Consider the following 18,605-nt stretch of genomic DNA (forward strand, 5'->3'; position numbering starts at 1 on the left):
ACAGGACTTCTCTAGTGCAAACCAGCTGTGCCAAGCTCAAGCTACAAATTTGGAAGGTTTTCCCTAAAATATTTCGACTTTTAAATTGAACTGACCTTGAAAATAAACCTCAAAATCTTCCAGAAAGCTGTTGAACATTTTCATTGAAATGTATCTTGAAGAAATTGGTCCTTTTCTACTAAAGTCACATTTTTGCATGTGAAATTATATTTTTCTGCCTTTTCAAATGTACAATCTTTTGAACCTATTAAATTTTTTTTTATCCGACGCTATAATGTTGGATAATGTCTATTCTAAACCCTATTGTTCTCACCTTAAAAACCCGTCGTTGATTATATCTTTTCGATTACTTTGACTGCTTTAAACCTTTCATGCAGCGTTTTTTCTTATGCAAAAGTTGATTATTCGAAAATTTTCAGGCAGAAAACTAGTTTTTCTCTCATGTTCAATTGGTGGCCCATTTATATATCCCAAGACTATTCGACTTTTTCTTTATCAGAGGCGTAATTTGACGAATAATCTTCCTGTTTTTATTAGTTTTCCTCCCACGTGTTCTTAATTTACAAAACCGATCATTTTTTATGTGTGTTCAATTACTTCGACGGTATTAATACGACGTTTTTGCTTATTCAACAGTCCTCTTGACTAGAAAATCTTGGCCGGTTTGTTTTTTCCCTTTTGGTAAGCTCTCGAACAGAAAGCCTTGTGGAAGTAGAACGCAATTGGTTGAAGGGCTATATTGATTTTGTGTTAAGCATAGAGAAAATCTCAGCTCTCTGTTCATCACTGTCAAGAAAACAACAAAAAACCCGTTAACTTCTTTATGTTAAATAAAGGAAGATTCAGTGGGCAGATCTTCTATATATCTTTGGTTCAGACGTAGAGAACCGGCTATTTCTATCCCAAAAAAGTGTTATAATTGGTTTGGCAAGTTGCTTCTCTGGATAAGCGGTTATGAGGAGTCTTTTTATTGAGATAAAGTCAGATTAGCATCTCTTTATCAAATGTTGGACACCGCTTATTTTTTATGTGGTATACACTGACCATTAAAGTGACTACGGGTTTATCCTAAGTAGTACACTTTTGGTGGTGTACCCTTTAGTAAAACCATCTACCACCCCCAAATTTGTGTCGTAACTAAGTTAATTCTATGCAGGGTAGTCAGTTTTAGGGGTGTACGCTAAACCTCATTGGTAGTTAAGTGTTTAAGAAATCGGCATAGCTTATGTTATTCTAACAGGCGGAAATCTTTGGAAAAGTGGGAGGAAAAGTTCGATTACGAACAGAAAAACCCGGTCCTATGTTCCAGTAAGCTTCAGTTTATTCAATGTTTTGTAAAATACAAAACAGTTTGCCGATGATGTCCTTAATCTTAGCAGGTCGTTACAGCGTATTGAAGAAAACTTCAGCATACTCGAGAGTGAATATTCTAAATTGGGGCTGGAATTTAACTCTGAGAAATCTGAGATTCTTCTATTTAGTTGGGGTAATTTGGGTCCCACACCGTCAGTCCAACTGGGACGTTCTTTAGGAAAGCCAGTTGAAAAACTCGTTTATCTTGGTCTACCAATTGGCCCATCCCTAAAGCAAACCCGTTTGCTGATGATTTGCTGAAAAAATATGGTGCGTCTTATGCCTCAGTTGTCCGAAATTAAAAAAGTTTCAACCGAATAATCCTCGCTAAACTATACAATTCAACAGCACTGCCACATTTTCTATTCACAGCACCAATTTGTAAAATATTCTCATTAACAGATGAACACAAACTCCGTTCAGTATATTTAAAATTTGCAAAATATTTACTTAATTTACCCCCGTGGACCCGAAATTCAGTATTAATCTGTAAATACAAATAGCCGACCCAGCAATAGCTCAACGTATTTCGAAACATACTCGCAACATCAGTTTTCATCCATGGTATCCCCTTCTTATACAGTGATCTTTGAAGTTCTATATATGTAAAAGTTATTCAGTACTTTATAGATGTTCTTTATAAATTGTTCTGATAGTTGTGATGTTTCTTTTTTTCTCATATTCCTTTTTTGTCGCTTTGTCTATATACTCCGTCTCTGTGTACTTTTATATGGTATGACGGGTTTTGCTATGAACCTCAATCATTTTTGACTCCCAATCACTGTTGCCAACGCTTTGAAATAAACTGTACTAGTTTAACGACTAAAATTGCACCGCAAGAGGTCAATTTGTACCATCTGAACAGCTAGTTAAAATTAGAGGAAAATTTCTATAAACTAATAATTGAACAGGTATCCGAGTCAAAAAGGAGCCAGTAAAACCAAGATGTACCGGTAAATTTCATTGTACCAAAAAATTTCCAAATGTACCGCATTGTACTAGGACCTCCAAATTGTACCAAAAACGGTACAATTATACCCCTGTTGGCAACGCTGGTCCCAATCTGACTCGTGATAATGATTGTTTTGTCAGTTTAAATTCGTATTAGCACAGTCCAATCCAACTTAAAAATGATTATCAACAAAACACAAGTATGTTACTGTACCTGACTGCTGTAGATGATTTAAACAAGTAGTCATTGCCGAAATTAATGTTTGTAAATTTATGTTCTGCTTTAGAAAGCCAATTGAGTAGTAATAGGCAATTGAAATTCATATGAATTTAGTGCTGTAATTTCCCCTCCTTTTCTCATTTAAACTTGGAGATGCTGATTCTATTCCGAATCTTTCTTGTATTCTAACTGAACTGCATAAAAAGACGAAGAAAAAAGGACCGTCTTCATCTTATTTCAGGATGAGAATTTATAATTTCTCTTTTGTGCCAAGTGAGGTAGATATCTCGTAATTTAGTGGAAGGGAAGAAACTCCCGACTATTCCTTCCTTTTCCTTCTTGAAAATTTATGGCTAATAGCAATCGAAATGGTCCGCATTTCCTTACCGATTGCTGTGATTATGTGACATTTACAAATAAAGCAATGAAGTAGTTTCTCATACTTATATTCTTTGGAACACAAGTCCAAAATGTTAAATTTAGGATTCGAAGTCATTTGGCTATGATTAATGCTATCGAATCAGGGAAGAAACAAAGTAGAATGTTTGCCTATTCCAATTTACGTAAAAGGAAGAAGCATTAGCACTGTTTTTTTGGCATTATTTACTGTAGCATTACAAATTAACAGCAGTGGATTTTTTCTTAAGTTTATACTTGAAACGGAAATATATTAAGAATGGATAATTTTTTTTAATAAGACACTAAAAATAATAAAACTTATTAATACAATAATAATAATGATAAAAGTCCAAATATATTGGCTGTGCATCCGAACACCAAAAAAACTAGCTTAAACAAAAACATATTAAACAAACAACAAAAACAAACGCTATACAGAAAAAAAAAACAGAAGGAAAGCTCGTATTTAAACAAAATATAAAATGGTATTTGAAAAGAGAGCACCAAAGCACAAACAATATTTGTATTTTTATCATTATTTTTCAATAAATAGGTTTTTTATTTTATTTTCCCTGTCTTATTAAACAACTTCAGCCATTTTTAATGTATTTTAGTGTTCATTGTAAATAAAAAGACAATGTGGTCTAACAAATTATTTGGGTACTTGGGTCTTATAGCCACCACACTCAAGTTCTGTCGAGAAGTGAAGTTTGGTTAATGCTAATGAAATAAAACAAATTATGATGAAAATATAATACTTTATCAACAAAATTATGAAAACTACAACAAAGAAGTATGGAAGGAGGCCGCCTAGATCGCATTATATGAAATACGTATCCTAAACTAACCTAACTTGCCCTAACCAAAATACCAACTAAATATTTAATTAAAATGTAGCTACAATGTAGTTTCCCACCGAGCTGAAGCAAATATTGTGTGGTATAAAGACCCTGAAAACCGGTTATTGTCTCATGTTCGCGATACAAGATCTTGAGTGTGGTGGCTATAAGACAAAAATACCATTATTTGCTTAGGTTTATAAAAAAAAACCTTAGTGATGGTAGTTATCACTATACGTATAGGTATACGCTCTTTAGCACATATATATTTTGACAAATATATATATGCAAATGTATATATAAGCTCATACTTACTTGCGTGGATGTGCCATTAGTAGTTCCCTGCTTAGGCAGAATGTAGATAAGAAAGTTTTTGTCATCCGGAAAATAAGAAAAACGTTGGTAGTGAATCTTAGAAAATAAAAACGGGAGATATCATTAAGAAATTAATTATTTTAATTGAACATGAACGATCCAAAAAGGAAATGCCTATTTCCTTTATCGACACCACAGGAAAGATTTACTTGAATACAGGTATCGGGTTACATTATTACCAAAAATAGAGTGGTGAAATCATAAAAAAAACTTTAGCCATAGAGTAACCGAGGGCAACACAGACTGTGATTTATAAATATCACATAGAGAAGAAATTTCATCAAAATGATGGAAAACTCCTTACTAGAGAATATATTCTGTTTTCTATAAATACTTGAAGAAAAATCAAATTATAATAAAAATACTAATTAAAACTGAAATACTAATTAAAACAGCATATATTCTCTATGCTCTTGGATTAGCTTACTCTTTTAACGCCAACTATATTTGTACATTTTTTGTCCTTCTGTAATCAAACTTCAAATCTACAACACAACCTTTATTCCACCTACCGGAAGGCAATCCAATTTAAAACATAATACAACTTAAAAGGTAAAAGATATTCAGTTTAATTCTTAATGATAAAAACTTCAAATTCTTTGACACCTTTTGTTCTCACTATGCACGAAAGATATTCTGTTTTAATAACGTATTAGATTTTTCCATTTATATTAATAGTTTGGAACGCTTAAAACACATAACTGGTGAGCTGGTATGTACATGTGGAGAGGCAGGGATGGATCCAGGATTTTTTAGGGGGGGCAAAATAGGTTGATTCGTTGCGTTAGGAGCAAGTTTAATTAACGCAAACTTGTGTTAATTAAGTAAATTACACTACTTTAGGGGAGCGCGTGCCCCCCTCGCCCCTCCCCTAGATCCGCCACTATGGAGAGGGGCAAGAGAAGTTCTCTGAGAAACTGAGTAGCTTAAAGCTATAGTTTCACATAATCGTACAAGTATAGGAGAATATCCTCGGATGGTTTATTTGTGCTAATCATACATACAGACTACGAAGCAAGGATTTTCATTCATTGTAAGTTTTGACCTAACTGTTTACTTCCATCAGGAAAATTGTGTTTTTCAAATTACTTAAATAAGATTCACCTACTTACTTGAAAGAGCCAAAATTTAAAGATCCTTTTATATTTTATCTATACCAATTTTAATCAAGATAAATCCTTCCAAAACACTTCAGTTTGTTGAACTATTTCTTTTTCTCCCTTTGAATTAAAAATGCGTGAGGTGTCGGACATTAAAGGAAATTGCTCAATTTTCAAGGCCAGCTCCAGGGAATTGGAAGTTTTGGTGATTTTGATGCTTCTCTAATTAATGAGTAATTAAGGTAAAGGTTCTTGTCTGTCCCTTGGCTGTAAATCTTTCATGCAACCAGAAACAAATAAGCCAAATGTTTCCGAAAGGTTCTATTTTACCTTCTTTTTTTTTCAAATTCAGATTTACATGACAATCTACACGCACTGGGTCGATTGATCCTCCACATTTTGAGTTTCTCATTCCGTTCTAAAATTATTTATTTCGGTTATTCAAAATGCTTTTCATCTACTTTTCTTGGTTGCAGAAATTGTTAGAAACCAGAACCTGTACAAAAAAACTGTGTTCTTTTCGGCTCAGTCTCCGCGAAATTTCAATTTTTTGCAAGATTTTTTTTTCTCATATTTCGTCGTATAATTTTCATACATTTTCCCTGTTTTGACTCCTTGTGTTTATTTAGTTTTACTAGTTTCTTTGGAAATATGGTTGACTCACTTGAATAAATACCTGCGGAGGTATTTATTCAAAAGCAAATTTTTTTTTTCAATAAAAGGCCCATGTGTATGCTAATTTAACACGAACAAAACTGTTACTTACTTACTTAATTTACTTAAGGCTCCTTCCGAGGGTTCAGCGTAGAGAACGATGAGACTAGACGCCTCCAGGTTGACCTATTGCTTGCTAAGCTCGCAGTTTCTTCCACCGGGATGTGGGATTGGGTGAGGAATTCATGGACTTTGTCTTTCCACCTAGTGGGGGGGGCGTCATCTGGGTCGCTTCCATCCGTGTAGGGTGGGGTCGAAGTCGAATGGGACCCGTGCTAGGGCGTCACGACATGCGAAGGAAATGACCGTACCACCGAACACTACGCTGGGCGAGCTGTATCGAAAAAGGGGTTTGTGCCGTACGTGACAGGAGGGTCTGGTTGCTAACGAAGTCAGTCCAGTGAAGTCTTTTGATTCTTCGGAGATGTTTCGTCTGAGCGACATCGAAGGCGCTGAGGATAGGTTTTGTAGCTAGTCACGTCTCCGCTCCATACAGCAGCACGGTGCTGACTGACGCATTGTAAATGCGTATTTTGGTAAAGCTGCTTATGTTTGGCTTTTGCCAGATGCTGCTAAGCCTCTCAACAAGTGCTGACGCTTTGGCTATTCGAGATGCTCCCCGTAATATGCAAGAATGAGTGCAGTGTTTTTTTTGTGACTTGCAAAATGTTTTTTTTTTGTTTGTGTCCAGCATAACTTTTCCTGACATTCTTTTCTAGTTTTAGTGTATACTTTTAGGTGTACAAAAACAAACAAACAATTGTATCTAGTGAAAAGAATAAATAAAAATAAAAGTTGTGATGGAGATTTAAAAAAAACTGGAAGCTAGTTAATGATTTTGATTATGAAATCTAAATGAAGACAAGACTTTAGTCATTTTACTTTTCCAGTGTTTTCTTTCTCCAGTCGGCTTTTTTATCCTTTTTCTCGATCCAACATCAACTTTGAAGTATCTACAGGAAAGCTGATAGTCAGCCTCCAACTACATTAAACAACCTATATTGATATATTTCGTTGTGAAACCAGGAAGTTTTATTCAGCCTGATAAAAAAAAGTTTTCTTGTCTATTGTGTTTATATGGTAGTTTTATGGTAAAAACTGGTAGTTTTTAATGGTAGCTTTATGGTTTATATGGTAAAAAACACTTTCCCAAATTTTAAAAATGCCTTTTTGTAAGCGGAATAGTATGCCTCTCTTGGATATCATTTCTAATTCCTGAGAGGACATGCTAAATTTTGATTGTATCATTGAATCCTATACAATAGAAGGTTAACGAAGGATACTTCGATATATCCCGATAAGGATTTTTTCCATAATTATTATTAGAGCGTTAAAATGATACTGTCAGGTCCTTTTCCACGCTAATTAGCAATACTTTAGTAATTTGTGGTTGCCTAGCAACAAGTTGAGCTTCGCTTCTTCCTTTTTTGGAAATAAAGAACGCTAGTAAGACGAAGCCAATTTTACCTAATGACTCAGTTTGTTGCTTAAAAGGAAGAAAAAATTATATTAATGTAAAGTAAAACACAAAGGTTTAACCAGAGACGATAATAACTTTAAGCCCTAATAAGATAACTGTAAAACATTTCTTTATTTTGTCTCTAACGAAAAATTTATATAAATTGGGCTGTCCAGAATCCAAGTCAGCTACATCTACTTTTGTCTTACTGAATAAGCTTAAAACGTGTTAGGCTCTTAAAAGTATTCTTCAAACAGGGACAGAAACCCCCCAAAAATATAAAACAAATTTTGTCTGTCGAATGTTAAACAGGGGTAGACATTTTATAAGCCAATTTGATATAGTTCACACTAAAGTGTACTTCAGCAGATTCATCATACCAAAATACGTACATAAACTACAAAAACTGGATTTTTTTCTTTCATGAGATGGTTGTATATCAATATGTTTGTACATTGTTGACCTAATCAATTTGGTTTTGGAACTTCGCTAATGAAAAAAAAAAAAACATATAAAAGTCTGCATTTAGAATATCCCCTTGTAAAGTAAATTCTCGAGTATTTCTTGAAAATATTTATGCTAAATTAAAAATTGTATTTTCAGACAAAATCTGCCCACAAATTTGAAAACTGCCGAGTAGTATTGCTACTTTGCTTCCACACTTTCTCCATGACGGGGTGTAAACGATACGTTGGCTTAAAGCTATAAGAACCATGTCTTAGCAATAAAAGGTAGAAATTGTTTCAAAACAGACTTTAGATGTTAGATTAATCAGTGGAGGATCCAGAGGGGGGTGAAGGGGGTGCGCGCCCCCCTAGTATAGTCTAAAGTAGTGTAATTTACTTAATTAACTCAATTTTGCCTTAATTAAACTTGCTCCTAACGCAAGTTTATCGGATCAGCCTATTTTGCGCCCCCCCCCTAAAATTTTTTTTTTGATCAACTTATTTTGCGCCCCCCCCCTAAAAAAATCCTGGTTCCGCCCTGAGATTAATTGTAATCTAACTTCTTAGAAACACAGTCAAAACAGTCATTAAAACACAGTCAAATTAGACGGAAGATCTCATACGTACGTGATTGAACTTTTAATTAAACTTTTCAAAATAATTGAAGTACCCTCATTTGGGGGCATTTAGTAAAGAACAATGTGGTCTGTATATATCTTTTTCTTTTTTGTTCTGAACACTTCGTATAGAAGGGTTAGTCATAGAAAATTAGGAGGGGGATCATTCGATTGGAAACTGAAGCTGCTAGTGCCTATTTTAAGAGTTAAAAGTGATTGGATTAAATTAAATGCCATTTTTCACAAAAAGAAATGCTTTTTTGCACTTTTTCAAAAAAATAATAATCATGATGGTGTTGTGATGAAGACTTTTATACTTCCTAATAACAACATAGACATTGGCAGCGAAATTAGTTTCGCTAAATGCCGCAATCGCTCCCCAAAACACATTTGAATACGGTTTAATTAGATTAGTCTCACAGGGTGATTTTCTTTTTGATGTGAAGTAACCTTACTTTTTAAAGTGTTTTCATAAACTTGATCTTGGTCATGCAAATATAGGATGTTTTTTTGTATGTACAACTATAAACTTGTGATGACTAGACTTTCTTTTTAACTAAATTTTATGAGCTGGCTGTAATTAAGTTTTCAAATCAGGCTGTAAACGTGTTAGGTTCTAGATATGGTCTTGCAAGACCCCATTAACTGCTCGAGGAGCGTAATGAGCTGGTACGTATTTCGGTTTTTTGCGAGTATATGCTTTTCATTCCTTCTGAGGAGAGGTCCCACGTAATGCCTGCTGGAGCAGAGGTACCGAGGAGAACTTGTCGCTGCCTGTTTACATAAACTACAAAAGCTGGATATTTTTTCATGAGATGGTTGTATATCAATATGGTTGTACATTGTTGACCTTAAAAACCACGTTTTACAAATGGACTAAACAGGGAAGAATAAATTTTTCGGTTCTAAAGAATACTTTTGATATACATACTTCAAAATTTTATGAATATTTTAAATCTTCTGAACTCTTTACTCAATCTTGTAAAAAAATTCTAAAAATTTATAAAACCTGGTGCTTGTTTTCAGTCGCTTGCCTTTTCCGTGCTGTTTGCCTTTACTAGACGTTTTTCAATCATAAATATTTATATCAACAGTTCATCCAATAATGAGTTGCTACAAAGAAGAGCCCCCAGCAAAGTTATCCCCCTGAACGCCACCGCTCATCTCTTTCAAAAGTTGCTTCTGCTTTTTATGTAGAAAAAATTGTCGTTGTAAAAACAGTGGCATGCCGCAAAACAAATGATGATGCCTCTGCATCTTGCCATGAAAAGAGTTTTTTGTCCTTCTCCCTCCAATGACAAAAGCTGATATAAAACAAACAGTACATTAAAGTTAGGCCCGCATCCCATGTGGAATGATTTAGAAACGTGTTGAGAAAAAGAAGGGAAAACGACATTCTTTTCTTTCAAACATTCCACCATGTCTTCTCTAGATAGAATGATTTTGAGACAAATCAACAGAGGAAATTTGAGTGCTTTCTCAAATGGTTTCCTAATTTCCCAGACTCTAAAAGGAATACTTCTAACCTGAAAGCAAATATTTGAAATAACTTAGGATATGAAGCTATGTCTATTGTTCCAAGTGCAATATTCTTTTTTCTATTCGAGCTACTGTTTGACTTCTTTCATTTCCTTTTATATGCGTAATTTGCTGTTTGTTAAATACCAGCATTTTGTAAGAACTAACATAAAAAACAAAAAATCGTTTTTCAAAGCTCAAAGAAGTATTTCAATTTTTTGCGCGATATAGAATAGGGGGTACCCAAGAGGGGAGGTTAGTTTGGACCATACCTACCCCTGAGACTAAAAGTTTTCAAAATTCGTGCCTTAAAGGGGAAATTATCATTTACTGTGTAAAAATGAATTTTTTCTTCTTCTTGGATCTCCTAGGGAAAATAGTCCCCTCCTCCAGCTGAAGAAATTGCCTTTTGCTACTAGTAAGGTACATCAGAACTGCATTTATTGTGTTTAATAAATATTCTCAAAACGCGAAAAAGATAAAAAAAAAAATAAGAAAAGTTATAAAAAGACCAACAAAAGTTCAAATAAAGGAAAGGTAAAATGGCACTGTCCATACAAGACACGAAAGGTGCAAGAAAGGAAAAACAAAAAAGAAACAGAAAAGCTATCTTTAGTGTAGACGCCAATGAAGAATAAATTAAGCATCTCAAAGTTTTTGCGTATATATTTGATTATTTAATATGTTGGGATTTTTCACAAAGTGAACCTTAGACCTTCATTGTTTTCTCAAAAGCAGCAGTGTAAAAAGAGCTGTAAAAAGCAGTGTGAAGGAAGCCTGCTTAATTCATATTGATATTTTCAGGCTGCCAACGCTTGCCGCTACTGGCCAACTGGCCGTGGCATTTACCATAATGATGCCAAGACATTTTTGGTTTGGTGCAACGAAGAAGATCATTTGAGAATCATCTCTATGCAGAAGGGTGGTGACCTTAAAGGTACTTATTTTTCTTTTTTAGTCCTAGCCCCGTACCATTTTATATGGCTTGGTTATTAGAAAAGTAGCTTAGTTTTACTTTTTAAATTCTTCTAGAAAAAAAGCTAGTCTTTTTTTAAACAGAGCTGTTGCGACAACTTGTGGTTGTTGGTTGTTTTTTTTTTTTTATCTCAATCCCTTATTAATCGGCTTAGTTATTGGAAATTAGCTTTGTTTTACTTTTTACTTTTACTAGAAAAAATGCTGTCACTTTTTCTGCTGATTGATTCCAATTGGGATAAAAATCTTTGAGAATGACCGGTATTCATTGTTTGTATTATGAATCTAGTTTCTACTTTAAATAGAATTGAATGGAAAAAATAATCGGGATGTTTTCGCTGAAAATGAAGTTGAAAATGAACACCCAGCTGATGTTTCATCATTACTTTTACATGGCGTTTCTGAGGTTTTAAAACTGGGTTACAAGTCAAATTGAAGGTGCTGCCTGACATAAAAATGTATATGTCCCGTAATTCGATATTTCTTCTGTTGTATAACGCACAATTTTCCGCTTTTCGAATGAAAAAAGGAGATTCATTGAAGGATCTGTGTTTATATATCCGAGTCCAAACGTAAAAAGTAGATATACATCAAGATATACGATATTCCAATCTTCAGGTAAGTTTTTCCCAGAGCGAGATTCAAGGAAGTTAGATAGTTTCGCTCTGCAGCCACAATTTTAAACAAGATCAAGGAATTAAAATGCTTTCCGAATTGAAAGTAGAATTTTAGCTTCGCAGGTTTCGCAAAGACCTTTTTTTAAGAATCACAGTATATATAATAGCAGTATGATCTTTCCCTATCTCACCCATTATAAAAACCCGGACCGTGGTGCGATTGCTCCAGATAATGTATAAACCGGTATAAACATAAGCGACATTAGATCTTTTCACGGGTAGACAAGTCAGATCTCTCTTGAACGCGAAACTTGGCTTCAACGTCGGAACACTAATTCTGAAGAAACTAATTTTAAATTAATTTATTCCAATACATACATGAAAATCGGTAATTAGTAGTGCAATGTTATTATTTGATGTTCTTAGGAATTAAAAATAGGTTTCGAAGTCTCAAGTTGGTTTCAAAGGCATTTTGAGAAAGTTTCTGCCAAAATACGTGTTCCAGGGCTATTGGACCGCTGATGGCAGATCAAATGAGAGGAGCTGTTTGTACGCGCCGATATATATATATATATATATATATATATATATATATATATATATATATATATATATATATATATATATATATATATATATATATATATATATATATATATATATACATATATATATACTACGAAAACTTTACGAAAAAGAAAGTTTCTTTTAAAGAAAAGTAAAGGCAATATTAAACTTAAGATCAGTAGAAATGGAAGCCGACAATAACTCTAACTCAAAACGACCAGAAATTATTATTAAAGAATAAAAAAGGAAAGGAGAATAATTGGTATGGCGTTAACACTGCATATAAATTTATATAAATGTATATATAGTGGGCTGTAATAATGCAAAAGATAAATATAGGATAACATTAGTTTAAGAATTGAACGAAAGACAAAGAATGCATTTACAATGATAATCAAGTTAAAAATGAGTTTTATGTGAAAAATACCATAAAGCGATGACATTTGATTATGATATTTGGTGTTTCGCACTGATATTTCAAGTTTGAAAGTTTTATCAATTTTTTCTCAAAGAGAAATTACGCGGTGGGCATGAATGTAGACTTGCAGCTAAATTAAATATAGTCACTTCCACTTTTCACATATGTTTATAGATATTGGTTTGATTTTTATTGTCTGGAGTACTGTGGCAACTTTTACCACAGCAACCAATAATTAGAACCCTAAAATTGGTCCTAAAGTCCTAAAATTGGTCTCAATCAGGAACCCTTATCGCTATCTAAATTCACAAAGTGCAAAGATTTTCAAACAGAGGTGTTTATTGTTTAAAGTTCAGGAAAGGTCTGGCCATTTCATACGAAAACATTGATTGAAAACGAAACTAGTCTTATTTAGAAAATAAGTATCGTAGAAAATAAATATTACGACGTGAAAAAAAAAATGATAAAACACCCAGTGGCGGATCCAGAGGGGGGCCGAGGGCTGCCCCCCAAAGTAGTCAAAAGTAGTGTAATTTATCTAATTAATGCAAGTTTGCATTAATTAAACTTGCTCCTAACGTAAGTTTATCGGATCAACCTATTTTTCTTCCCCCCTAAAGAATCCTAGATCCGCCCCTGAAACCATCGCACCTATTCCACCAGTTATTAGAAGAAGAAAAAAATTCCTTATTTTCTCAAATTCCATCAACCCCCCGCCCCCTTTTTTATAAAATCCTACATAGGCCAATCAGTTGAGTCCACTGTATATAAATAATAGATTAAGTCATAATTTGTATATGAATTAAGTCATACCTGTGAGACGGGACTCTTGCAAACCACTTGGCCGGCTCACCAAGTTTTTTTCTGCTTTCGCAATTACGAATAATGCACTTCGTAACCATTTCTCATTGATTGACGCATACATACTAACCCATAAGTGCAGAAATAAGTGGGAGGAGCTTTTTGTTCGCACCGAGAATGAAGAACCAGAAATCATCTGCGGTAAACTTACTGCCTAATTATATAAACTGTGTTAAGAATACTAGACACCTTGCACCGTGGCTCTGAATTGGGTCTTATTTTGTTGTAACTAGAACTATAAGGTGTTGTAGAGGAGGATCGACACTGCCTTACCTACAGGGCAGGGGTGGCCACCCTTCCCCTTTTTTCTTCTTTTTATAACATATTACTTTGTACTAGGCATATCAATAGCGCTAAAAATTCGCTTAAACGCGAAGTGGAGGTTTAAATATAAAACCTTGAATGATTAAATTCCATAAAAGAAATCGTTTTTGTTTTGTTTTAAGGGTTGTGAACCAATCCTACTGTATCTATGATTGGACTTAAGACTTATTCAAAGGTATAGTGAAAAATCGACGATCACCTGTTGCCATTAGTTCTCATATACTAACCCTCTGTTCGACAAGGATTTCTAACGAAATGAAAGATTCACAACATATTAGTGAGATTATCTCAGAAGTATTACCTTAATTAAGTGCATTTTTGGGAGTATTAAAATTAACTTCTCTGAAAGTGTGATCTTGCGGCTTGCAGCGTTACAGCCTTCAGGTATTATCAAGGTTGCCATCCGTGTCAATTATCACTATTTTTAGTGGTTTATTATTTTCACTACTGATCATTTTTCTGCTTTTCCTGCTAGGGGAATTTTTCAAAAGAATTATTTTTTCCCTGCTTAGTTCAAATTTTTTCTTAAAAACAAGAATATAACCAAGATGAGACAATAAAGAAGAATTAAAAGGTTCTTTTGAAACCAATTTGTCAACAATATTTGCCTTGATGGTTTTGGTTTTTAATTGCAGTTTTAAGGTACGATAGTGAAAGGTTTTATATTTCAATTCACTTCAAAACGAAAAAATATAAACTACCTTCGAAAGCACTGCAAATCAGATTGATAATTCTGACGAAAACCACCAGGTAAAGACACCATCCAACTGTTTTTGGGTAATATGATTTTTAGTTTTTCTTTCTTTTTGCCGATTTGTCTCTACGTTTTTTTTATGCGGATATTGGCAAATCTGGGCGAAGCACGGATCCAGAGCCTTAATTTGGGGGGACACTGTCACTGTCCAACCTTCTTGTCTTGGGTCTGTACTTCCTTGGGACTCTCCCTAACAGCACAGAAACGTTTCAGTCTTGCGTTTACAACACATACCGTACTGTCTAAACAATTTTATTGCGTTTATATGTTTCATTGTTTTTATTTCAGAGCGATTTTTCAGTCCTCATTTCTCGTATATAATACTCAACATTATAATTTAGGAAGAATTCGTAAAATTTTTCGCTTTACGGGCTCTCTCCCTTTTATCCGTGCTTGATCTGGGCATGGATACAACGTTTATATGTCGCAGATATTCCTCAAGAGGCCTCGGCAGTAGAGAGGGGGGTACCAGTCCCACGAGTCACCCCTGCTTCCATCTACAATTAAGTCTAACGCCGACAGGTTATAATTTATTCAAGGATTATCAACCCACGAATGAGTCAATGACCCCTTTTTTCAAGGTCGATTTATTTGTTGTTTCCATGTGTATTGACTCCGGGGTGAAGTTTGCACATGCGCATTAACGGTGGGGGGAAATGTATTGATCTATAACTCATGATGGGACACCATATAAGGGCATAGAATACTGAACGAACACCATGCTGCCATCTACAATTGAGTCTAACTTCGAATGGGACTCCATTTATTCATGGTTTATTAATGTCTAATGGATGATGTCAAGGTCGATTTATTTGTTGTTGTTGTTGTTTGGCCAGGTGTAATGACACGAGGGGTGATTTACATAATCGCTAGGGGAATGTATTGATCTAAGGGGAAGTGAATTTCCGAGAACTTGATTTACATAATCGGTGGGGAGAATGTTATGATCCAGGAATGGGAAACAGGAAGTACATGCCTCCTAAGCCAATCAGAGAGTCGGTTACATCTTATTCTAAACCAATCAGAGAGTCGCTTATATATGGTTTCCCCCATTACATCGCAATTCGCCCTTGAGATTTCGCATATAACGGACATGCGTTGTGATTAAACATTCAGAAAGTTCTGTGACACTAAGGATATAACAATGAATATTATTGATTTGGATACTCTGGATACTTCGATTAACAATGTGAGTTCTGTTTAGTACATTTTAATTCTTTATTTTCAAATAAAATCATTTTACATAGCCCCCATAAAATATTCAAATTCAGGTAACCCCCCCCCCACAATACAAACTTCACTATATATTGTTTATACTCGCTAGAAAGCTTAAAATATGTTATTTTTTACCATGTAAACCCCCCACTGTTTACGACTTTAATTCTTTCATTGGAATTAATTCTGTTTTTGAACTCTTCTTTTGACAGCCAACTTCTGTCAACCCTTAGCTATTAATATACAGTTTCCATTTAAGCCGTTGCTAACTTGACTTAAACATTTTCGCAATGATTTAAACAGGTGATAATTACTGTCACCCTTTTAAAGTACATCCGGCCTCATAATCCTTACGTTAGTGGCTTTAACCAAAGGTTTCACAGAAAAAAAGGATACTTTTGATCAAATTAACATCATAGCTTCTTCATCGAAAATTTGACTTTTGCTTTACTCAAAAGGGAGAGGGGTTTTCTTCTGTAAAAGAAGGGGGGGTCGGAATTGTTAAGAGGGGGATGGATGTCAGTTTCATGTAATATTAATTTTCAATTTTGAGTACTCAGTGTTTATATGGGGGGGGGGGTTAGAGTTGCAATGCCTCGCTTCTAACACCTTCATTGTAAAGCGAAAAGTAAGGGGATGGATTGATTGTGCAGACATGTACACCCTTTGATAAGAAAACTAATGTAGCCATTCCGACATGCAACACTGAAGTTTAGTGTTTGGATAGCTTTTATTTATCCGCATATTTATCAGGTTGGCTATTTTGAGATCTAGATTTTAAATCATTGGCTTGGATTTGATGCAGCTGCTGGCCCTAAGAAATAATAATAGTTTTTTTTTATTTATTTTCTAAGTGGTGAAAATAGAATTTCTATGCATTTCGGGTCCGATTTCTCACAAGTTGTGTATTTAATTTTTTCTCTAAATGGTAAAAATAGGATTGGCTTATTGACTGTCGCAAATTTTACCTTTTGCTTTGCTGAAAAGGGGGGAGTGGGGCTTCTTTGACACAAATGCCTACTAGACAAAATTGTGGCTCGGTTAGGGGGTTGGGGGGTACTAATTTTTTATTATGTGAAAAAGGGGAAAATTATTTCAATACTAACTTTTTTCTCTTCTTTTAAGGACAATAATGAAGAATGTATTGCCCCCCTCCACCTAAGAGGGCAAGGGAGGATGAGGCTACTCCTTTAAGACCGTCAATTATCAAATACACTGGTCCATCCAACCCCCATTTCGGCTATTCAAAACTAATGCTGCCTGCACAAGTTACATCCTCAACGCAAGCCCCTGACCATCGATCTGTTACTCAGCCTGATTTCACTGTCTGAAAGGTAAAAAGAGATTGGATGCCTGCACAAGTGATGGCCATTCCCAGTGCTCCAACCCTTCAAGCCCGTAACTTCGCTTCCCCACCTAAAAAAGGTCAGGAGGTGACCCTCCAGCATAGGATGCCACGGCGTTAAGGCACTCAACTACAGCCGGGATATAAATATGTGAGCATATTTTTTTACCTAACCTATAGAAATATCTAAACAACAACAAAACCATTTTTCATCGCGCGGTAAAAGTGTCTATGTGTGTCTCAGAGATATTAAAATATTAACCCCCCCCCCACCCCAAACATTGTTTTAGATTTCTCTGCTCCCCCTCCCTCAGAGATATCTAAATATAATGTTGTTGTTTTTGCTTGCTTTTAAAAGAAAACCACTTTTTTTCTAATCTTTTCTATTTTCTCTATTGCCTACTGTAGGGCATCTTCACTATCTCATAATAATATTTTTCGTTAATTTCTAGTGTTGTCAATTACTGATCATAGATTGACTAGATTCTTTTAAGTCAAAGCAGAATGCCATCTTTCGCCATTGAATATTATAGTTTTAAGGATTCAGTCTTCCAAAAATCAATTCATTTCATCAGTCGGTCAGTCAGTCAGTCAGTCAAAGCCTGTCAAAGATATTAAAAGAAAAATTGCTCCCCCCCCCATTTTAAAATCAGGTCAATTTTCGTATACAGGGGAGAGGGCGGCCGCTGCGGCAGCCGGGAAGTGCCGCGGGGAGCACGGCAGGAATCGCCGCGGGGCCCGCTGCAGCGGGCCGGGGGCGGGTTGGAGGGGGGCATTAAATAGTGGAAATTGGGGGGGTTGTTTGAACAAAATCAAAACCTTCTATGTCTTCCTTTAGATTGTATTAAGTTGGAACTTTCAGAATATATATATATAGAGGAGAGAGAAGTAAATGCTACTGCTAAGCAGCACGTTTTTTTAAATAATAATCCAATTTTTTAAAAACAGTAGGGGTGATTTGCCAACACTTTGCAAATAAGCTATTTTTCATTTATAGGTTGTTCTAGTTCCATACTCGCCATCTCCCCCCTGCTCTTCAGTTGGAGAAGGAGAGGACGCGCCTATGGGGCTTTACAACAAAAACAATGAAATATCTCAGCAAGTCAGTGTTAATTCACTTGAATTTATTCCTGATAACATTGATGACTTTTTAAGTGATTTTTTTTCAATATTGATAATAGCACAGTTGGGCAGGATTTGGGGGACTTGATTCCAAACACACTACAAATTTTAGAAAATTTTACCTGGGAATTAACAGGGAACCCTCCTTTAGCCCCTGATAACATATTTCCTCTTCAATCGAATGAAGTGCCTTCCCGTAGCCCTATTATTGAACAATGTGGGGGAGGGGGTGGTGATAATAATATACAAGAGAAGGTTGGGGATGGGGGAGTGGGTGATGATAATAATATACAAGAGGAAGTCGGGGTGGGGACGGGGTGTTGATAATAATAATATACAAGAGGGGAGGTGGGGGAGGGAGGTAATATCCATTTGACACCATTTCCCGAATTTCAACTGTCAAACACAATTTTAAA

The 18,605-nt window shown here is 35.2% G+C and overlaps 1 protein-coding gene across 1 annotated transcript in view; it reads left to right on the forward strand.

Moving 5' to 3' along the window:
• LOC148940790 (arginine kinase) overlaps nt 1-18,605 on the forward strand; it is a 102,800-nt gene that overhangs the window by 53,109 nt on the left and 31,086 nt on the right. Inside the window, exon 5 of the mRNA XM_089105506.1 lies at nt 10,796-10,928. Within this exon, the coding sequence (XP_088961632.1) occupies nt 10,796-10,928 (133 nt within the window). The remainder of the gene's footprint in view (nt 1-10,795; nt 10,929-18,605) is intronic.

Source organism: Artemia sp. Qi Xiang Cuo, chromosome 19 (assembly GCF_049724085.1).
Source record: "Artemia sp. Qi Xiang Cuo chromosome 19, ASM4972408v1, whole genome shotgun sequence".
Lineage (NCBI taxonomy): Eukaryota > Metazoa > Arthropoda > Branchiopoda > Anostraca > Artemiidae > Artemia > Artemia sp. Qi Xiang Cuo.